General features: G+C 46.4%; 1 protein-coding gene across 1 annotated transcript in view; it reads right to left on the bottom strand.

The window, feature by feature from the left end:
- Positions 1–24,033, bottom strand: part of LOC147108916 (uncharacterized) — a 76,045-nt gene that overhangs the window by 2,175 nt on the left and 49,837 nt on the right. The window contains exon 2 of the mRNA XM_086004299.1: positions 13,659–14,303. Within this exon, the coding sequence (XP_085860425.1) occupies positions 13,659–14,303 (645 nt within the window). The remainder of the gene's footprint in view (positions 1–13,658; positions 14,304–24,033) is intronic.

Genomic DNA, 24,033 nt, shown 5'->3' with positions numbered 1-24,033 from the left:
AACAGTGACTACACTTCAAAAAAGTTCTTCATTGGCTGTAAAGCGCTTTGGGACATTCTGAGGTCGTGAAAGGCGTTATATACATGCAAGTTCGTTCTGTCATAAGAAATAGGAGCAGGAGTCGGCCATTTGGTCTCTCGAACCTGCTCCGCCATTCAATAAGATCATTGCTGATCTTCTACCTCATCTCTACTTTTCTGCACTATTCCCATATCCCTTGATTCCCTTAATATTCAAAAATCTATCATTCTCTGTCTTGAATATACTCAACGACTGAGCCTCCACAGCCCTCTGGGGCAGAGAATTCCAAAGATTCACCACCCTCTGAGTGAAGGAATTTCTCCTTATCTCAGTCCTAAATAGCCGACCCCTTATTCTGAGACTGTGACCCCTAGTTCTAGACTCCCCAGCCAGGGGAAACATCCTCCCTGCATCTACCCTGTCAAGCCCTGTAAAAATTTTGTATGTTTCAATAAGATCACCTCTCATTCTTCTAAACTCTAGAGAATATAGGCCTAGTCTACTCAATCTCTCCTCATAGGACAATACCCCCATCCCAGGAATCAGTCTGGTGAACCTTCATTGCACTCAAGTATATCCTTCCTTAGGTAAGGAGACCAAAACTGTACACAATACTCCAGGTGTGGTCTCACCAGGGCCCTATACAATTGCAGTAAGATGTCTTTACTCTTATAGGCAAATCCTCTTGTAATAAAGGCCAACATACAATTTATTAAGATTAATTTATTGCAACATAATAAAAGAACAGAAACTTAACATTGCATTCTGTGAGAACACCCAAGTGAGTACCCTTCTGATCATTTATGTGTCAGCTTTCTCTTACGCGTGCTTCTACGTTGTGCTACCCCTGTGGTTTCAGCAGATGTAGAGACAGCCTGCTCACTTCCCTGCTGCGCCTGCTTAGACGCCTTTGGCGGTCATCCTCTGGGTTTTGGAGCCTTTGATGGCCCGACAAAGGCTGCTCCTCCTGCGGCTACACAGGGGCAGACTTGGCCATCACTGCTCCAGCAGTCATCTGGGGCTCTGACCGAGGGGTTGGCAAAGGGATGGAAGTTGGAGCACTTGGAGAGGAGCCCCCACTTGCATGTCGCCTCCCACCATCATCCCTTTCATGGGCCACCCACACTTCACTGCTAGCAAGTAGCTGGAGATCAGCTGGCTGCACATCAGTGGGGCCATGAGGACCCGTCTCTGTACTGACAGTCCTTATAACGGGGACACCCATGTACCTCTGCTTCATATCCACGATAGATGCCCATCTATCCTCCATAGCTGACCATCTATTTAGAAGAGTCACCATGTTCATTTCAGTCTGGCGATTTATGTCCTCTATGGAGTTTGCCATCCTTTCCGTGGCGGGACCTACATTCGCCATTGCATGCCCCACGGCATTGCTCATGTTTGAGATGGACTCCTCCATTCTCTGCACACTCGCAGTCACCGTGGTTGCAAACCCAGTCAGAGCCTCCTGCACTTGGTCCTGAAACTCCAGCACTGCTCTCTTTCTGGATGGCCCCGGAGGCTCAGTGTCTAAATGCAGCTGAGCAGAGCTGGGAGCGTCCTGCGGCCTCCGACTAGGACACTCCACTGCTGTCCCTGTCTCCAGCATCTGCTCTTGCTCACCCGTGTGTTGTGATACCCCAGGTAACAACACTACTCTATCTCGCGAACAACCCACCCTGGTGTGCGCCACTGCGCTGGTGCTGGGTGCAATCATTTCTGCTGACGCAGCATCCTCTGAGAAGTCCTCCAGCTCTTCCTCCTGGGCAGTAGGGAGGGGGGCTCTTGATGGTCCTGTGGGAGAGTAAAGCCATGATTTAGACATGTGATATGTAGATTGCAGACACATCCCATTGTGCACATGATGAGCATTCAGTTTCTCATGACATCAGATGCCATATGTGTCAGTCATGAAAGTCAAATAAGATGGATGGAGAAGCATTCTATCACTAGGTTGTTCAACTGAGCCCGTCTCTCCGTCCCCCACTTCGAGCTGTTCCACCGATCGTTCAATTTCAGAGCAGCCTCCTCAGCGTTGGTCAGCTGTGATAAGGATGGTGGTCCTCCTCCTGTTCTTGCCCTCTCCCTCTTATTGTGGCCTCTCTTTTCCTGCAATGAGGGAAAGAAGTGGAGTTTTAGTGAGAGTATTGGAATGAGTGTAAAGAATGGATCGGATCGATGTTTAGAGGGAGACTGTGAAGGAGTGGGTTCCCATACCGAAGTTCCCTCCTTTTGAGTTGTTAGTTGTTGTCAGTGCATAACCTTGAGTGTAGGTGTGAGGGGTGCATATTTAGATGGGGAAGTGATTCTATGCATAGGGAGAGAGGGATGGGGGATGGTGCAAGGGGTGTTAGGTTGAGTTATGATGTGCAGGAGTAGGGTTAGCAATGCAGAGTGATGGGGATGTGATGACAGGCACGGCAGTATTAAAGTAAGTAACCTTTTATACTCACTTTTCCAGAACGCAGGAGATCATTGAAACTTTTCCTGCATTGGACCCAGGTGCGTCTGTACACAGACCTGGCATTGACCTCCTCAGCTATTCGCAGCCAGGCTGCCTTTGTCTGCTGAGGAGGTCTCCTTCTTCCATCAGATGGGTACGGGACCTCCCCACGTCCTCTGACTCCCTCCACAAGAACATGGAGGGAGTCCGCATTGAAGCGGGGAGCTGCCTTCTGTTTCTCTGCAGGCATGGTGGTGAGAAGCAGCAATCAGAAGCACCAGAAACGACCTGAGATCTAATGGGGGGAAAACAGCCCCCCTTAAATATACCGGCTGCAAACTCATCAGAATATCAGCTGACCAGACCCACACCTTGTGATCAGGGCGGGCAACCCACACGGCGGGCTTAACTCGGCCAATCAGCGGAAAATTGTGTCAGCAGGCCGGCAGGAGCCTGTCGCGGGACGGGAACCCGCCCACTACCGTTCCCGACGCAAACTCGCCCCCAGGAAGAAAATCCCGGCCTTTGACGCGATAATTTCTCAAGTCCTCCAGCGTGTGGTGTGCACGATTCTTGTCCGCTTTCCTTCTTAATTTGAAGGCTTGAGCTAATTTTTGCTAATTGAGTGGGTTTCGTTGACTGGTATTTACACACCTGAGGGGTGTTGGGCTCGCAAGCTCTCAGCTGCATACTGTGATTACTTTATCACTAGCAAACAGCCACTGCATGAAATGGATAACTGCAGCAATCATTCTCAGTACTGCAATTGCCAATTATTCTCCAACGTGGACTTTGATTTTAAACTGGAAGCATGGACAAAAATACCTCGCAACAAAATCGCTGGAGGGAATTTTGGATTTGATTCATGTTAAATCTACAAATACAATGAAAATGTGTCAGCTAATTAACAATTTAGAATTCTTCTCCCCAGTTCAGCCCAATAATTTGCTTTTGCCTTGGATAATTCTAAATCTCTCTCCTCCCCCCCCCCCCCTCCGCCCCCCGCCCCCACTCCCCATACTCTGCATCTCTCCTTTTACAGTCCAATTAATTCCTCACCAGTTGGCATCGCTAGTGGTGGGGGAAGGATCGTGAGGTCCACCGTGCAATGGACGGGCCTGGTTGTATGAAAAGTAGCTCCACAAGCCAGTGCAGAGACCGGAGAAGCTGGGATGGTTCTCCTTAGAGCAGAGAAGGTTAAGGGGAGATTTAATAGAGGTGTTCAAAGTTATGAGGGGTTTTGATAGAGTAAATAGGAAGTAACTAATTCCACTGGCAGGAAGGTCGATAACCAGAGGACACAAATTTAAGATAATTGGCAAAAGAACCAGAGGAGAATGAGAATGTTTTTACGCAGCGAGTTGTTCTGATCTGGAACGCGCTGCCTGAAAGGGCGGTGGAAGCAGATTCAATAATAACTTTCAAAAGGAAACTGGATAAATACTTGAAAAGGAAAAATTTGCAGGGCTATGGGGAAAGGGCAGGGGAGAGTGGGTCTAATAGGAGAGCTCTTTCAAAGAGCCGGCACAGGCACGATGGGCTGAATGGCCTCCTTCTGTGCTGTATCATTCTATGATTTTTCAGCCATTTGTAGCCTAGAACTGTGCAGACTGACATGGTCACATCATAGATGCATAAATCTATTTTTTTTAAAACAAACGGAGAAAAAAAACCTTCGCCAATGTCAGGAAAAACTTTGGGAAAATCTTCCCCTGAACCCATAAGGAAATCAAGCAAGCACCAGCAATTACATACATACATATATAGGATGTACAGCACAATAATGTACAATAAGCTAACATAAAAGGGAATCCAAAAGTCTTCCATAGTCATATAAATAATAAACGGGTAGTAAGAGGAGGGGTGGGGCCAATTAGGGACCAAAAAGGAGACCTACACATGGAGGCAGAGGGTATGGCTGAGGTACAAAACGAGTACTTTGCATCTGTCTTCACCAAGGAAGAAGATGCTGCCATAAACATAGTGAAGGAGGAGGTAGAGGTGATACTGGATGGGATAAAAATTGATAAAGTGGAGGTACTAGAAAGGCTGGCTGTACTTGAAGTAGAATAGTCACCAGGACCGGATGGGATGCATCCTAGGACACTGAGGGAAGTGAAGGAAGAAATCGCAGAGGTACTGGCCATAATCTTCTAATCATCCTTAGAAATGGGGGTGGTGCCAGAGGACTGGAGAATTGGAAATGTTACACACTTGTTCAAAAAAGGGTGTAAAGATAAACCCAGCAACTACACGCCAGTCAGTTTAACCTCAGTAGTGGGGAAGCTTTTAGAAATAATAATCAGGGACAAAATTAACAGTCACTTGGACAAGTGTAGATTAATTAAGGGAAGCCAGCACTGATTTGTTAAAGGCAAATCGTGTTCAACCAACTGATCAAGTTTTTTGATGAGGTAACAGAGGGTTGATGAGGGCAATGCGGTTGATGTGGTGTACGTGGATTTCCAAAAGGCGTTCAACAAAGTTCTGCATAATAGGCTTGTCAGCAAAGTTGAAGCCCGTGGGATAACAGGGACAGTGGCAGCATGGATACGGAATTGGCTAAGTGACAGGAAACAGAGAGTAGTGGTGAACAGTTGTTTTTCAGACTGGAGGAAGGTATACACGGTGGTATTCCCCAGGGGTCGGTTCTAGGACCACTGCTTTTCTTGGTATATATTAATGGCTTGGACATGAGTGTACAGGGCACAATTTCAAAATTTGCAGATGACACAAAACTTGCAAGTATAGTGAACAGTGAGGAGGAGAGTGATAGACTTCAAGAGGACAGACAGGCTGGTGGAATGGGCGGACACGTGGCAGATGAAATTTGACGCAGAAAAGTGTGAAGTGATATATTTTGGTAGAAAGAATGAAGAGAGGAATATAAACTAAATGGTACAATTCTAAAGGGAGTGCATGAACAGAAAGACCATGGGGTATATGTACACAAATCGCTGAAGGTGGCAGGGCAGGTTGAGAAAGCAATTAAAAAAGCTTACGGGATCATGGGCTTCAAGAATAGAGGTATAGAGTACAAAAACATGGAAATTATGATGAACCTGTATAAAACACTGGTTCGGCCTCAACTGGAGTACTGTGTCTAATTCTGGGCACCGCACTTTAGGAAGGATGTGAAGGCCTTAGAGAGGGTGCAGAAAAGATTTACGAGAATGATTCCAGGGATGAGGGACTTCAGTTGCGTGGATAGACTGGAGAAGCTGGGGTTGTTCTCCTTGGAGCAGAGAAGATTGAGAGGAGATTTGATAGAGGTGTTCAAAATCATGAGGGGTCTGGACAGAGTAGATAGAGAGAAACTGTTCCCATTGGCGGAAGGGTCGAGAACCAGAGGACACAGATTTAATGTGATTGGCAGAAAAACCAAAGGCGACATGAGGAACAACTATTTTACGCAGCGAGTGGTTAGGATCTGGAATGCACTGCCCGAGAGGGTGGTGGAGGCAGATTCAATCGCGGCTTTCAAAAGGCAATTGGATAAGTACCTGAAGGAAAGAAATTTGCAGGGCTACGGGGAAAGGGCGGGGGAGTGGGACTAGTTGAAGTGCTCTTGCAGAGAGCCGGCATGGGCTCGACGGGCCGAATGGCCTCCTTCTGTGCTGTAACCATTCTATGATTCTATTCAATGATTCTATGATAATAATGTAGCCTAAAAGATATATCAATGCACTACCAAGGGAGTGCTGCACCGTCAGGGGTGCCATCTTTTGAACGATGTATTAAACTGAAGGCATTAAAATATTCCACCACACCAGCCAAAGAGCAGCAAAGTTTCCTGGCCAACATCTTTCCCTTAACCAACACCTCCATAAGAACATAAGAATATAAGAAATAGGAGCAGGAGTCGGCCATTCGGCCCCTCGAGCCTGCTCCGCCATTCAATAAGATCATGATCTGATCTTGGCCTCAACTCCACTTCCCTGCCCGCTCCCCGTAACCCTTGACTCCCTTATCGTTCAAAAATCTGTCTACCTCCACCTTGAATATATTCAATGACCCAGCCTCCTCAGCTCTCTGGGGAAGAGAATTCCAAAGATTCACAGCCCTCTGAGAGAAGAAATTCCTCCTCATCTCCATTTTAAATGGGTGACCCCTTATCCTGAAACTGCCCCCTAGTTCTAGATTCCCCCACGAGGGGAAACATCCTCTCTGCATCTACCCTGTCAAGCCCCTTCAGAATCTTATGTTTCAATAAGATCCCCTCTCATTCTTCTAAACTCCAATGAGTATAGGCCCAACCTGCTCAACCTTTCTTCATAAGACAACCCCTTCATCTCAGGAATCAACCGAGTGAATCGTCTCTGAACTGCCTCCAATGCAAGTATATCCTTCCTTAAATAAGGAGACCAAAACTGTACGCAGTACTCCAGGTGTGGTCTCACAGTTGTAGCAAGACTAACTGGTTGTTCTCATTGCTGTTTGTGGGACAACAACAGATTGTATTGATATAGCGCCTTTAATGTAGTAAAACGTCCCAAGGCATTTCATAGGTGTGTAATCAGACAAAGTTTGACACCGAGCCGCAGAAGGAGATATTAAGACAGGAAAGAGGTCGGTTTTAAGGAGTGTCTTAAAGGAGTCGAGAGAGGTAGTGAGTCAGAGAGGTTTAGGGAGGGAATTCCAGAGCTTTGGGCCTTGGCAGCTGAAGGCACGGCCACCGATGGTGGAGCGATGGAAATCAGGATTGCGCAGGAAGCCAGAGTGCAGAAATCTTGGAGGGTCGTCAGGCTGGAGGAGGTTGCAGAGATAGAGAGGCCACAGAAACAGGCCTTTCTCATTGTAGACCTAAAGTAACAGTGAAGTTAAATTATATAAGAATATAAAAGAAAACTTGGGAAGAACAGAATGTGGAACGAAGACAGACTCGATAAGTGGAACTGAAATTATTTAATTTTTGTGTTGATTTCCACATTTCAAAAGTACAGGAATAAAACTACAGTACTGTGAGTAGCTGTATTGTTATGTTAAGGTTCAATGTAGTGTTGTAGCATTAGAGTTTATTGCCGTAATACTATGGTTCACTTCAGTGTCATACTGTGTGGGATGAAAACATAAAAGTGGGCGGCCCTGTCAGGTCAGAAATTCCCTGGACCTGCCAGAGGTCTGAGGCATATACAGCTTGATTGCTCTGCTTAAAGCACAAATCTTTGCTCTGTAGTCACTTCCATCTGAGTGCTTTTATGTCTCATGTTAGTGTGACTACAGTTTCAAAAAATAAATGAGTCAAAGGTACTGTAATACAGTATTAGTCGCTTCCTACGTGAGTCAGCTGTGGCTCAGTGGGTAACACACTCACCTCCGAGTCACACGGACTTGAGCACATAATCTAGGCTGACACTTCAATGCAGCACTGTTGGAGGTGCCGTCATTCAGAAGAGATGTTAAACTGAGATCCCCTCAGGTGGAAGTGTAAAGATCCCGCGGCACTATTTCGAAGAAATCGGAAGGGAATTCCAGTGCTGAAGGCACGGCCGCCAATGGTGGAGCGATGGAAATTGGGAATGCGCAAGAGGCCTGATTTGGAGAAGCGCAGCGATCTCGGAGGGTTATAAGGCTGGAGGAGGTTATAGGGAGAGCTGAGGCCATGGAGGGATTTGAAAAAAAGGAATGATCATTTTAAAATCAAGGTGTTGTTGGACCGGGAGACAATGTAGGTCAGCGAGCACAGGGGTGGTGGGGGAACGAGACGTGGTGCGAGTTAGAATACAGGCAGCAAAGTTTTGGATGGCCTCCAGTTTACGAGGGTTTACAAACAATCTAACTGGATGACACAGGACATGGATTGCTTGATGTGTGCCTGAAGTGGAAAGGGTCTCACTCTCCAACACTCAAACCCTTCACCTGGTAGAGCGCAGAATTCAAAAGTTAAAGAAAATTCACAGTGTCGCCATTCAAGTAAATTCTTTGAAAATGATTCCTGTGTCACATGTGACCCGGGTGTAAAGCAAGGTTGGAGGCAGTCCAATTAAAATTATATGTCAGTTCTCTGCCAACATTTCAGCTCGTGTGTCATAACTCCGCTTGCGTTGAATGTACATTCCAGGCTGGTATCATTCAGCAGCTGTCCCCGAAGTCTCCGCACAGGCAGGATGGGCCGAATGGCCTCCTGTGCTGTAAGGTTCTGTTTCCCAGCACTGCAAAAACTTGTGTCAAAGAAAGGAAACCTCGCGCTGAAGGTTGAGTCAAGATGGGGGCCAGGCGTGTACCGAGTGGGGACTCTCTCTTTAATGGCCTGCTGCTTGCTTGGAATCTAATAAAGGCTCACCTCACACTGCAAGCGTTCAAATCTTGCCGTCCCATGGATCACATAACAACAATCGCTCATCCACCCCAAGGCCTGATTCCAGGATCGCAAATCATTCCATCCCCTCAGATTTAATAATGCAACAAAGCCAAGAGCCCTCACCAGATCTGATAGACTGCAGGAATACATAAATCTCCCTCTCACTTATGGACATCTTGGTTTAATATTTCAGATTATTCAAGTTTTATTTTAAATTTATGTTTTACAGCTTTTTTTAATATTCCGCACGTTTGTAGAGCTTATGATGTCCAAAAGCACTTTACAAGCAATTAATTACTTTCTGAAGTGTAGTCACTGTTATAATGTAGGAAACGCAGCAGCCAATTTGTGCACAGCAAGCTTCCACAAAGAGCAAAGTGATACCTGTAATGGAGCTACCTGTAATGGAGCTACCTGTAATGGAACTATCTGTAATGGAACTACCTGTAATGGAACTATCTGTAATGGAACTATCTGTGATGGAACTACCTGTAATGGAACTATCTGTAATGGAGCTACCTGCAATGGAACTACCTGTAATGGAGCTACCTGTAATAGAACTACCTGTAACGGAGCTACCTGTAATGGAGCTTTCTGTAATGGAACTATCTGTAATGGAACTATCTGTAATGGAACTACCTGTAATAGAGCTACCTCTAATGGAACTACCTGTAATGGAGCTATCTGTAATGGAACTACCTGTAATGGAACTATCTGTAATGGAACTACCTGTAATAGAGCTACCTGTAATGGAACTACCTGTAATGGAGCTATCTGTAATGGAACTAACTGTAATGGAACTACTAGAGCTATCTGTAATGGAACTATCTGTAATGGAACTATCTGTAATGGAACTACCTGTAATAGAGCTACCTGTAATGGAACTACCTGTAATGGAGCTATCTGTAATGGAACTAACTGTAATGGAACTACCTGTAATAGAGCTACCTGTAATGGAACTATCTGTAATGGAGCTACCTGTAATGGAACTACCTGTAATGGAGCTATCTGTAATGGAACTAACTGTAATGGAACTACCTGTAATAGAGCTACCTGTAATGGAACTATCTGTAATGGAGCTACCTGTAATGGAACTATCTGTAATGGAACTATCTGTAATGGAGCTATCTGTAATGGAACTAACTGTAATGGAGCTACCTGTAATGGAGCTACCTGTAATGGAGCTACCTGTAATGGAACTACCTGTAATGGAACTATCTGTAATGGAGCTACCTGTAATGGAACTACCTGTAATGGAGCTATCTGTAATGGAACTAACTGTAATGGAACTACCTGTAATAGAGCTACCTGTAATGGAACTATCTGTAATGGAGCTACCTGTAATGGAACTATCTGTAATGGAACTATCTGTAATGGAGCTATCTGTAATGGAACTAACTGTAATGGAGCTACCTGTAATGGAGCTACCTGTAATGGAGCTACCTGTAATGGAGCTATCTGTAATGGAACTATCTGTAATGGAACTACCTGTAATGGAGCTACCTGTAATGGAGCTATCTGTAATGGAACTATCTGTAATGGAGCTACCTATAATGGAGCTACCTGTAATGGAGCTACCTGTAATGGAACTACCTGTAATGGAGCTACCTGTAATGAAACTACCTGTAATGGAGCTATCTGTAATGGAACTACCTGTAATGTAACTACCTGTAATGGAGCTACTTGTAATGGAGCTACCTGTAATGGAACTACCTGTAATGGAACTACCTGTAATGGAGCTACTTGCAATTGAATTACCTGTAATGGAGCTACCTGTAATGGAACTATCTGTAATGGAACTACCTGTAATGGAACTACCTGTAATGGAACTATCTGTAATGGAACTACCTGTAATGGAACTACCTGTAATGGAGCTACTTGTAATGGAACTACCTGTAATGGAGCTACCTGTAATGGAACTATCTGTAATGGAACTACCTGTAATGGAACTACCTGTAATGGAACTATCTGTAATGGAACTACCTGTAATGGGGCTACTTGTAATGGAACTATCTGTAACGGAACTACCTATAATGGAACTACCTATAATGGAGCTACCTATAATGGAGCTACCTGTAATGGAACTACCTGTAATGGAGCTTCCTGTAATGGAGCTACCTGTAATGGAGCTACCTGTAATGGAGCTACCTGTAATGGAACTACCTGTAATGGAGCTACCTGTAATGGAGCTTCCTGTAATGGAGCTACCTGTAATGGAACTATCTGTAATGGAACTACCTGTAATGGAACTACCTGTAATGGAACTATCTGTAATGGAGCTACCTGTAATGGAGCTACCTGTAATGGAGCTACTTGTAATGGTAGTACCTGTAATGGAGCTTCCTGTAATGGAGCTATCTGTAATGGAACTACCTGTAATGGAACTACCTGTAATGGAGCTACCTGTAATGGAGCTACCTGTAATGGAGCTACCTGTAATGGAGCTACTTGTAATGGTAGTACCTGTAATGGAGCTTCCTGTAATGGAGCTATCTGTAATGGAACTACCTGTAATGGAACTACCAGTAATGGAACTACCTGTAATGGAACTACCTGTAATGCAACTACCTGTAATGGAGCTATCTGTAATGGAGCTACCTGTAATGGAGCTTCCTGTAATGGGGCTATCTGTAATGGAGCTACCTGTAATGGAACTACCTGTAATGGAACTACCTGTAATGGAACTATCTGTAATGGAGCTACCTCTAATGGAACTACCTGTAATGGAACTATCTGTAATGGAGCTACTTGTAATGGAACTACCTGTAATGGAACTACCTGTAATGGGACTACCTGTAATGGAGCTACTTGTAATGGAACTACCTGTAACGGAGCTATCTGTAATGGAACTACCTGTAATGGAACTACCTGTAATGGAGCTATCTGTAATGGAGCTACCTGTAATGGAGCTACCTGTAATGGAACTACCTGTAATGGAGCTACCTGTAATGGAACTACCTGTACTGGAGCTATCTGTAATGGAACTACCTGTAATGGAGCTACTTGTAATGGAGCTACCTGTAATGGAACTACCTGTAATGGAACTACCTGTAATGGAACTACCTGTAATGGAGCTACTTGTAATGGAACTACCTGTAATGGAGCTACCTGTAATGGAACTATCTGTAATGGAACTACCTGTAATGGAACTACCTGTAATGGAACTATCTGTAATGGAACTACCTGTAATGGAACTACCTGTAATGGAGCTACTTGTAATGGAACTACCTGTAATGGAGCTACCTGTAATGGAACTATCTGTAATGGAACTACCTGTAATGGAACTACCTGTAATGGAACTACCTGTAATGGAACTATCTGTAATGGAGCTACCTGTAATGGAGCTACCTGTAATGGAGCTACCTGTAATGGAACTACCTGTAATGGAGCTACTTGTAATGGAGCTACCTGTAATGGAGCTACCTGTAATGGAGCTACCTGTAATGGAGCTACCTGTAATGGAGCTACTTGTAATGGTAGTACCTGTAATGGAGCTTCCTGTAATGGAGCTACCTGTAATGGAACTCTCTGTAATGGAACTACCTGTAATGGAACTACCTGTAATGGAACTATCTGTAATGGAACTACCTGTAATGGAACTACCTGTAATGGAGCTACTTGTAATGGAACTACCTGTAATGGAGCTACCTGTAATGGAACTATCTGTAATGGAACTACCTGTAATGGAACTACCTGTAATGGAACTATCTGTAACGGAACTACCTGTAATGGGGCTACTTGTAATGGAACTATCTGTAACGGAACTACCTATAATGGAACTACCTATAATGGAGCTACCTATAATGGAGCTACCTGTAATGGAGCTTCCTGTAATGGAGCTACCTGTAATGGAGCTACCTGTAATGGAGCTACCTGTAATGGAACTACCTGTAATGGAGCTACTTGTAATGGAGCTACCTGTAATGGAGCTACCTGTAATGGAGCTACTTGTAATGGTAGTACCTGTAATGGAGCTTCCTGTAATGGAGCTACCTGTAATGGAACTATCTGTAATGGAACTACCTGTAATGGAACTACCTGTAATGGAGCTTCCTGTAATGGAGCTACCTGTAATGGAACTATCTGTAATGGAACGACCTGTAATGGAACTACCTGTAATGGAGCTACCTGTAATGGAGCTACCTGTAATGGAGCTACCTGTAATGGAGCTACTTGTAATGGTAGTACCTGTAATGGAGCTTCCTGTAATGGAGCTATCTGTAATGGAACTACCTGTAATGGCACTACCTGTAATGGAGCTACCTGTAATGGAGCTACCTGTAATGGAGCTACTTGTAATGGTACTACCTGTAATGCAGCTTCCTGTAATGGAGCTATCTGTAATGGAACTACCTGTAATGGAACTACCTGTAATGGAACTACCTGTAATGCAACTACCTGTAATGGAGCTATCTGTAATGGAGCTACCTGTAGTGGAGCTTCCTGTAATGGAGCTATCTGTAATGGAGCTACCTGTAATGGAACTACCTGTAATGGAACTACCTGTAATGGAGCTACCTCTAATGGAACTACCTGTAATGGAACTATCTGTAATGGAGCTACTTGTAATGGAACTACCTGTAATGGAACTACCTGTAATGGGACTACCTGTAATGGAGCTACTTGTAATGGAACTACCTGTAATGGAACTACCTGTAATGGAACTACCTGTAATGGGGCTACTTGTAATGGAACTACCTGTAATGGAACTACCTGTAATGGGACTACCTGTAATGGAACTATCTGTGATGGAACTACCTGTAATGGAACTACCTGTAATGGAACTACCTGTAATGGAGCTACCTCTAATGGAACTACCTGTAATGGAACTATCTGTAATGGAGCTACTTGTAATGGAACTACCTCTAATGGAACTACCTGTAATGGGACTACCTGTAATGGAGCTACTTGTAATGGAACTACCTGTAATGGAACTACCTGTAATGGAACTACCTGTAATGGAGCTATCTGTAATGGAACTACCTGTAATGGAACTACCTATAATGGAGCTACCTGTAATGGAGCAACCTGTAATGGAACTACCTGTAATGGAGCTACCTGTAATGGAGCTTCCTGTAATGGAGCTACTTGTAATGGAACTACCTGTAATGGAACTACCTGTAATGGAACTATCTGTAATGGAACTACCTGTAATGGAACTATCTGTAATGGAACCACCTGTAATGGAACTACCTGTAATGGAACTACCTGTAATGGAGCTATCTGTAATGGAACTACCTGTAATGGAGCTTCCTGTAATGGAGCTACCTGTAATGGAGCTACCTGTAATGGAGCTTCCTGTAATGGAACTACCTGTAATGGAGCTACTTGTAATGGAACTATCTGTAACGGAACTACCTATAATGGAGCTACCTGTAATGGAGCAACCTGTAATGGAACTACCTGTAATGGAGCTACCTGTAATGGAGCTTCCTGTAATGGAGCTACTTGTAATGGAGCTACCTGTAATGGAGCTACCTGTAATGGAACTACCTGTAATGGAGCTACCTGTAATGGAACTACCTGTAATGGAGCAACCTGTAATGGAGCTACCTGTAATGGAGCTACCTGTAATGGAGCTACCTGTAATGGAGCTACTTGTAATGGAGCTACCTGTAATGGAGCTACCTGTAATGGAACTACCTGTAATGGAGCTACCTGTAATGGAACTACCTGTAATGGAGCTACCTGTAATGGAGCTACCTGTAATGGAACTACCTGTAATGGAGCTACCTGTAATGGAGCTACCTGTAATGGAACTACCTGTAATGGAGCTACCTGTAATGGAGCTACCTGTAATGGAACTACCTGTAATGGAGCTACCTGTAACGGAGCTACCTGTGATAATTAACACTAGTTTCTACTAAATTTCTATGAAAATGAAATAAACTTTTGGGATTTTAAAGGAGTTGATGAAAGAGCATGGGGAAAAATTGGGTCGCGCCCCCTTTGGGGCACTAACTTCACCAGGGCGCTAAACACGACAAAGTTAGCACACCCGCGCCCAACATTCACCAGTAGCGCCCAAGAGGGAGGCGGGGCGCGACTTGAAGCGCCCCGCCACCTTCTTGGGACGTTGCAAGTGAATATCGTGGCACTACATGCTGCGGTATCGCAGGCCTTCCTCCCATTATTAAAGGGGAGGGGCCTTGCGCAGCGCGACCCGGGGCCCCGCTGGGCCACCAGGGATCGGAGTGCCGGCAAAAGAGCCTGACGCTCAAGAGAAGTGCCGGACTCATGGAGCACAGCCGGCACTCTGCGGGGGGGGGGGGGCGCTGCTGAGGAGGCCGGGGACGGCAAAGCGGGCAGGTGCTGGCAGGCAGCCAGCAACAAAAATGGCCGCCCGGCACCTTCCCTATAATTTGCACTGCCCCGGCTGCAGGTAGGCCCCCCTGACCCTGTCGGACATAGCGTCCGGCGATAATTCAGGGGATCGCGGCCGGGGTGCGAGCAGGGTGCTGCGCACAGCAATGACGTAATCGGCGGCGGCGCAGCGCCACAGGGCACTAACGGTTACCGCCGCCGCTAACCTCCCGCTGAATTTCGCGGGAGGCGTTAGGGCGCTAACGGGAGGCGCAAATCAACCGAATTTTTCCCCCCATTTTTCTTCCAAATGATCTGAATAGAAAAAACCCAAATGTTGGAAGCACACAGCAGGTCAGTCAGTGTCTGAAAGATAAAAGACAGGGTACCGTGTTGGTTGAATCAGAGCAAGTCAAACAAGGCATCAAACTATCACTGTTGGGCCTGCTGTGTAATTCCAGCACTTTCCATCCCATCTGCCTATCTGTTGCTGGCCGTGCTGCTCTTGTCCACTGTGGGAAAACCAGCGGAAAACATTAACTGTGAAAGAATTTACAATTGTGTTGCAAGTTGGTCCCAATAAAATCTGGCATCACTTAGTCCGGTCCTGACCCGTAGCGCTGTTGCTGGAAGTGAGCCTTTTCAGGATTGGAAACCTTTCTTAAACCAACCTCAATGTGTTTTAGTGTTTTTAATCCGCTTCCTACAGCTCACATATCTTGAACTCGAGTTATGAGGTTGGTTCCTCATCTACCCTGCACCAAATCAGAAATCTTCCTTCTCTCAGTTACACAGTATTTGCAGCACAGAAACAGGCCATTCGGCCCAACTGGTCCGTGCCGGTGTTTATGCTCCACACGAGCCTCCTTCCACCTTGCTTCATCTCACCCCATCAGTTTATCCTTCTATTTGAGAGCTTTGGAAACCTTAGATCCAAAGTTTCTTCTTCCTCCCTGTAATGTATATATCTTTAAGGGGGGAACTATCTTTTACAGCTCATGTATACTGCAGTACCGGCAGTGACCACACCTGTATATAGCACGGAGTAGTAATCTGTACAGCCCAGTTCCAGCGTGAGCCACGTTGAGTAAACACCTGTTGTACTGTTCTCCTGCAGTCTGTGTCTTATTATACACGGACTCAACATTGGCGACAAGGCAAGTTCGAACCTACCTGCAACTCTGCATCACCTCCCGGGGATTCGTTCCTGGAGATCAGTGGATTGGAGGTCAAGGCCAGAGACTCGGGCGTCGAACACGGGCAACCGCCCAGTCATCCAGCAGAGACTCGAGAATTGCGGGGGAGGCTGTCGAGAGACAGGCTTGGCTTTCCAGTGGAGGTGGTCCAGCGAAATGGGCTGGCAACAGGTAGTGCGCAGACCCTTCCTGGACAGCGGCGGGCTAGAGCCCAACCGAGTGGCACAGCAAAGGGCCGAGCAGCGTCGACGGGGGAGAGAGAGGGCAGAGCGCACAGGGTGCAGCCGGTGTTCAGGGGCCGAGCAGCGTTGAAGAGAGGGAGAGAGAGACGCGCAGAAACCTGCGAGGCGCCACTATTGCCATGAGGACCGCCGAGAGCGGCGTTGGCAGCAGCGCAGGAGAAGCGCGCGAAACCTACAGCGCCGCCATTGCCACGAGAACCACCGGGAGCGGCGTTGGCAGCAGCGGGGGAGGAAGGAAAGCGTGGGAGACGCCATTTTAAGCCATTGGGAGACGCCATTTTACACCACGCCCAAAATGCCGAAGAGTGGCAGTATCACCGCATTTGACAATGAAGGCGAAGATTGGACTACATATGTCGAACGAATAGAGGTATACTGCAAGGCAAATGAGGTGTCAGATGACAAGAAAGCGTCGGTATTGTTAAATTTAATGGGTGCAAAGACGTATGGTTTATTACGAAATCTAGTAACCCCAACGAAGCCAATGGAAAAGAGTTTTGAAGACATAGTAACGATACTACAGGAACATTTAAACCCCACACCGCTGCTGATAGCAGAAAGATTCAAGTTTCACAAACGGAACCAGCATAAGGATGAAAGCAATGCTGATTATTTAACAGAACTGCGCAAACTATCGAAACACTGCCAGTTTGGAGCGGGACTGGCAGATACCTTAAGGGACAAGTTTGTGTGTGGGCTTCAAAGTGAAGGAACCCAGAAACGGCTTTTATCTGAAAAGGACCTTACGCTGGAAAAGGCTTTCAGCATTGCGGTATCATATGAAGCAGCAGCACAGGGCGCTGCAGAGATACAACAGAGACCGCAAGAATATGGCACAAACGAAATGTCATATAGAACAGAGAAGTGCTATCGCTGCGGCAGAACAACACACGACCAGAATGATTGCTGGTTCAAAGACAAAGTGTGCAGACAGTGTGGAAAAGTAGGACACATAGCACGAGTCTGCAGGTTGGGAAAGAAAAGCAGCAATAAGGAACCTACCAAAGGAAAGTACAAGAAGGTACATAAGATGACGGAGAATAGTTCAGACGAACAAAAGAGTGATAACGACTCCGAAAGCAGGGAACTGAGTTGTTTGAAACTACATAATGTGATCACAATGGAGGATCACCGAACCATTTGGGTCACTCTCAAGATAGCAGGAGTCCAGGTAAAGATGGAATTGGACACAGGATCAGCCCTAACAGTCATAAACCGACGGGACTACGAGCGGCTATTCTCACACATACCCTTGAGAGACACAAAAATTATTTTGAAGACGTACACGGGGCAAAAATCTACCCCAAAGGAAAAATAAGGGTGGCCGTTATATATAACGGTAAGGAAACACCAAAACTAGACCTGTATGTATTGCAAGATGGAGGACCACCATTACTGGGACGTGAATGGATCCGGAAAATACAACTGGATTGGCATTCCATACAGGCACTGACTGTGGCTGACAAAAAGAATGACGACGTCACACCTGGGCGACTGTCAAAGATCCTAACTTACGCGAAAGAAGTTTTCCAGCAAGGACTTGGAACACTAAAAGGCATGACAGCAACGATTAAAATTGAAGAAAACGCAAGCCCAAAATTTTTTAAGGCCAGACCGGTACCTTATGCGAGCCGCCCAGCCGTCGAAGCAGAGCTGGAGAGTCTGGAACGTTCAGGTGTACTGTCCAAGGTAGACTGGAACAAGTGGGCTACAACCATCGTCCCTGTGATGAAAAACTCGTTGAGCAGCACGCCTGGGGAACCAAGGAAGGTTCGCATCTGTGGGGACTTTAAGGTAACAGTGAACCCGGCCCTTCACACCGTACAATATCCACTTCCGCGGATTGAAGATATTTTCGCCTCGCTATCTGGAGGGTAACGCTTCACTAAGATTGATCTGGCCCAGGCATATCTGCAAATGGAGGTAGAAGAAGCATCAAAAAAATACCTCACAATCAACACCCATAAAGGTCTCTACCAATACAACCGGCTGGTATTCGGGGTAGCATCAGCTCCGGCGATTTGGCAGAGGGCAATGGAAGAAGTCCTGCAAGGGAGCCCAGGGACCCAGTGTTATTTGGACAATGTCCTGGTCACGGGCGAAAATGACAGTGATCACCTTGCCAACCTGGAGCAGGTGCTCACTAGATTGCAGGAATATGGGCTCCGAGCTAACCACCCCAAAAGCGAGTTTTTTAGAAAACAGATCTCGTATTGTGGCCACGTTATCGATAAAGAGGGGTTACATAAGTCCCCAGAGAAGATTGTGGCAGTAGTCAAGGCTCCAGCACCGGAAAATGTGTCACAACTGAGGTCGTTCCTCCGGCTGGTAAACTACTACCTTAAGTTCTTGCCAAATTTGTCTACAATACTACACCCACTGAACACCCTACTGCAAACTGGAGTGCCATGGAAGTGGAGTGACGAATGTAGACGAGCTTTCCAGAAGAGCAAAACACTAATCACATCGAAAGAGGTATTGGCCCATTACAACCCAGCATTACCAATTCGGTTGGCATGTGATGCGTCACCCTATGGCATTGGAGCGGTGCTGTTGCACAAATTCTCGGACGGCTCAGAGAGGCCAATAGCCTTTGCGTCACGATCACTAACCTCAGCCGAGCGTAACTACGCCCAGATTGACAGGGAGGCCCTCAGCCTAGTGTGGGGAGTGAAAAAGTTCAATCACTATCTGCACGGGCAGAAATTCACCTTGCTGACTGATCACCAGCCTCTTGTCTCCATTTTTAATCCGAAGAAGGGCATTCCGGTGATGACTGCGCAACGACTACAAAGATGGTCACTTTTTCTAGGGGCACACCACTATGAGATTGAAAATAAGGGCACGAAACAGCATGGAAATGCTGATGGGCTATCACGCCTGCCACTGCCTACTGCGGAGGAAGCACCAGCAGTGGATCCTGTCGAAATATTCCATTCGACTATAGTTGAATACCTACCGGTAACTAACGCTTGTGTCGAAAAGGAAACCCGAAATGACCCGACACTGTCTCGGGTATATGATTTGACGGTGAAGGGATGGCCAGCACATGGCAACTCACTGTTGCCAGCATTCTCGACAAGGAGAGAACAGCTGTCAGTGTGCCGGGGGACCTTGATGTGTGGATCCCGAGTGGTAATTCCACCCAAGTTAAGGGATAGAGTGCTCAATGAGCTTCATGAGGGTCATCTGGGAGGAGTAAAAATGAAAAACCTAGCCAGGGTTTATGTGTGGTGGCTGGGAATCGATAAACAAATCGAGGACCTGACCAAGAGCTGCTCAGGATGCCAGAAAGTCCAAAATGCACCACCACAGGCCCCTCTACACCCATGGGAGTGGCCCTCATCTCCATGGCAACGGGTGCATATTGATTTTGCTGGTCCATTCATGGACTCAATGTTTTTAATAGCCGTGGATGCGCACTCGAAATGGCCTGAGGTCATCAAAATGTCCTCCACCACCACGGAGAAAACTATTGCAGTCCTACGGACCATTTTTGCCAGGAATGGCTTGCCAGAACAGATTTGCTCCGACAACGGACCACAGTTTGTGTCCGAAGAGTTCCGGAGGTTCTTGAAAAAGAATGGAGTAAGGCATTACACATCCGCCCCGTATCATCCAGCCACAAATGGATTGGCTGAGAGGTTCATACAAACCTTTAAGAAGGCAATAAAGGCTATGTACAATGACAACATTCCGCTGCAGCACAAGGTGGACACATGCAGTCACCAACCAGGCCCCAGCCATGATGTTCTTTAACCGAAGGTTAAGTTCTCGCCTGGATTTGCTCAGACCAAACGTACAAAGAGATGTTGAGAGTAAGCAATTCCAGCACATCCATGAGAAGCCAACAAGGAGCTTCAATGTAGGGCAACCAGTCTTGGCCCGCAACTACCGAACAGAAAAATGGCAGCCAGGAACGATATGCACACGGAAGGGCCCACTAATGTACACAGTGGACGTTGGGGAGAGCATCGTGAGACACCATGCTGACCAGATCCTAGAGTCACAGGAACAAGTCAACCCCATGCCTTGCCCATACGTACCTGGTGATGAACCCAACGTACAGGTCACATCTACCCCAGAAACAGTAGCATCGGAAGCTGATGAAGCAACCGACGACAGGGGGCCAGAATCGCCTCCGCACCAAGAGCAAGACACTTGGGAAAGGTGCTATCCAGAAAGGATCAGGAAGCCTCTCCAAAGACTGAATATATAAATAGACTATTTTCAGCTAATGTTGCATGTTAAAAGCGTTAATTGTAATTAGTTTGATATTTAATTGTTAAATGAGTGTTATGGTACTGTTAATCTAAAAGGGGAGGAATTGTAATGTATGTACCTTTAAGGGGGGAACTATCTTTTACAGCTCATGTATACTGCAGTACCGGCAGTGACCACACCTGTATATAGCACGGAGTAGTAATCTGTACAGCCCAGTTCCAGCGTGAGCCACGTTGAGTAAACACCTGTTGTACCGTTCTCCTGCAGTCTGTGTCTTATTATACATGGACACAACACTCCCAAGCATGGCGAGGAGCCAACCTGTGGAAGCTGCAACACAGGACTACATGCATGCTAAAAAGTGGAAGCAGCATGCTATAGACAGGGCTGAGCGATCCCACAATCAATGGATCAGATTAAAACTCTGCAGTCCTGCCACATCCAGTCGTGAATGGTGGTGGACCATTAAACAACTAATGGGAGGAGGGGGCTCCATGAATATCCCCATCCTCAATGATGGTGGAGCCCAGCACGTGAGTGCAAAAGACAAGGCTGAAGCATTTGCAACCATCTTCAGCCAGAAGTGCCGAGTGGATGATCCATATCGGCCTACTCCTGAGGTCCCCACCATCACAGAAACCAGTCTTCAGCCAATTCAATTCACTCCACGTGATATCAAGAAACGGCTGAGCGCACTGGATACAGCAAAGGCTATGGTCCCCGACAACATCCCGGCTATCGCGCTGAAGACTTATGCTCCAGAACTAGCCGCACCTCTAGCCAAGCTGTTCCAGTACAGCTACAAAACTGGCAGCTATCCGACAATGTGGAAAAATGACCAGGTATGTCCTGTCCACAAAAAGCAGGACAAATCCAACCTGGCCAATTATCGTCCCATCAGACTACTCTCAATCATCAGCAAAGTGATGGAAGGTGTCATCGACAGTGCTAGCAAGCAGCACTTACTTACCAATAACCTGCTCACTGATGCCCAGTTTGGGTTCCGCCAAGACCACTCGGCTCCCGACCTCATTACAGCCTTGGTCCAAACATGGACAAAGGAGCTGAATTCCAGAGGTGAGGTGAGGTGAGAGTGACTGCCCTTGACATCAAGGCAGCATTTGAGTGTGGCATCAAGGAGCCCTAGTAAAACTGAAGTCAATGGGAATCGTGGGGGGGGGGGAAATGCTCCACTGGCTGAAGTCATACCTAGCACAAAGGAAGATGGTTGTGGTGGTTGAAGGTCAATCATCACAGCCCCAGGACATCGCTGCAGGAGTTCCTCAGGGCAGTGTCCTAGGCCCAACCATCTTCAGCTGCTTCATCAATGACCTTCCCTCCAACATAAGGTCAGAAATGGGAATGTTCACTGATGACAGCACAGTGTTCAGCACCATTCACAACTCCTCAGATAATGAAGCAGTCCATGCCGGCATGCAACAAGACCTGAATGACTTTCAGGTTTGGGCTGATAAGTGGCAGGTAACATTCGCACCACAGAAGTGCCAGGCAATGATTATCTCCAACAAGCGAGTCTAACCACCTCCCCTTGACATTCAACGGCATTACCAACGCCGAATCCCCTACCATCAACATCCTGGGGGTCACCATTGACCAGAAACTTAATTGGACCAGTCACATAAATACTGTGGCAACAAGAGCAGGTCAGATGCTGGGTATTCTGCAGCAAGTGTCTCACCTCCTGACTCCCCAAAGCCTTTCCACCATCTACAAGGCACAAGTCAGGAGTGTGATGGAATACTCTCCACTTGCCTGGATGAGTGCAGCTCCAACAACACTCAAGAAGCTCGACACCATCGAGGGCAAAGCAGCCCACATGATTGGCACCCCATCCACCACCATAAACATTCACTCCCTCCACCACTGGCGTACTGTGGCTGCAGTGTGTACCATCTACAAGATGCACTGCAGCAACTTGCCAAGGATCCTTCAGCAGCACCTCCCAAACCCGCGACCTCTTCCACCTAGAAGGACAAGGGCAGCAGGCGCATGGGAACACCACCACCTCCAAGTTCCCCTCCAAGTCACACACCATCCTAACTTAGAAGTATATCACCGATCCTTCATCGTCGCTGGGTCAAAATCCTGGAACTCCCTACCTAACAGCACTGTGGGAGCACCTTCACCACACGTGTTACATCGTTATATTATTACATCGTTAAATGGAACTATTTGTTACATCGTTATATGGAACTACTTTGGTTAGTGTATTTATATTGCTATGCGGCACACTGTGAAAGGCAGTGGCAGTGCAAGGTTGGACATCATATATCACTCCGCACCATGCGGCAGCAACATCATAAAAGCAAGAATACAACTGAGTGAAAGTCATAAACTAAATGAGTTAAAAGTGTCTGTATTACATAGTAATAAGAACACAAGGAGACACAACATGGTGGCAGCGGTATACGTGAGTACAACTTGTGCCATACGAACTACGAATAAGACGAAAAGTGAATATATGAGCTGATCGTGAGTGCCGGTGTCTGTGTTGATTGAGCCTGAATCGTACGGGCAAATAAGATGGCGGCTGCTACTGCACTGACTGCGCAAATGCAACCCCTCATGAACTGGGAAGTCGACGATATAGTGGAGGCATTCTGCAAGTTCAAACAGAAATGTGACCTTACATTCAAAAGCTTCCTGAAGGGTACTGCCAACGAAGAAAAGGTTAGTTACATTCTGTTGTGGACAGGAGAAAAAGGTCTAGATTTGTATAATAGCTGGAGTTTGACTGAAGAGGAAAAGGAAAACCTTGCGACAATCTTTGAGAAATTCAGCAACCATCTAGAGCCTAAATCCAATCACCGTATACACAGATACATATTCCAGAGTCTAAGACAGGAACCCGGTGAAACAGCTGACAATTTCCTGACAAGGCTGAGAAATGAAGCCAGCAAGTGCGCATTTAAGGAAAAGGAGGAAAGGCTTGTGGACCAGCTGATATGGGGGTCAGTGCATGCAGAGGTACAAAAAGCCCTGATAGGGAAAGAAAAGCTCGAAATAACAGAGGCTATAGAAACTGCGAGAGCTCATGAAGCCATGAAGCAGCAAATGAGAACGCTGATTTCTCAAACGGCTGACATGCGGACGGCTTCTGAGATGGACAACAAAGTGGATACAGTGAGAGAAAAGTACAACACACAAAGACATGCACATGACAACGGGAGAAACATGTGCAGAAACTGTGGAAGACCGCACGATTATACAGACAGGAGGAAATGTCCAGCATATGGAACAAGCTGCAATGCATGTGGCAAACTAAACCACTGGGAAAAGAGG

This window comes from Somniosus microcephalus, chromosome 13, assembly GCF_052327205.1.
Source record: "Somniosus microcephalus isolate GS21.2 chromosome 13, FLI_Smic_1.0, whole genome shotgun sequence".
In the NCBI taxonomy this organism is placed as follows: Eukaryota; Metazoa; Chordata; class Chondrichthyes; order Squaliformes; family Somniosidae; genus Somniosus; species Somniosus microcephalus.
This window is presented reverse-complemented; position numbering and strand designations above follow the sequence as displayed.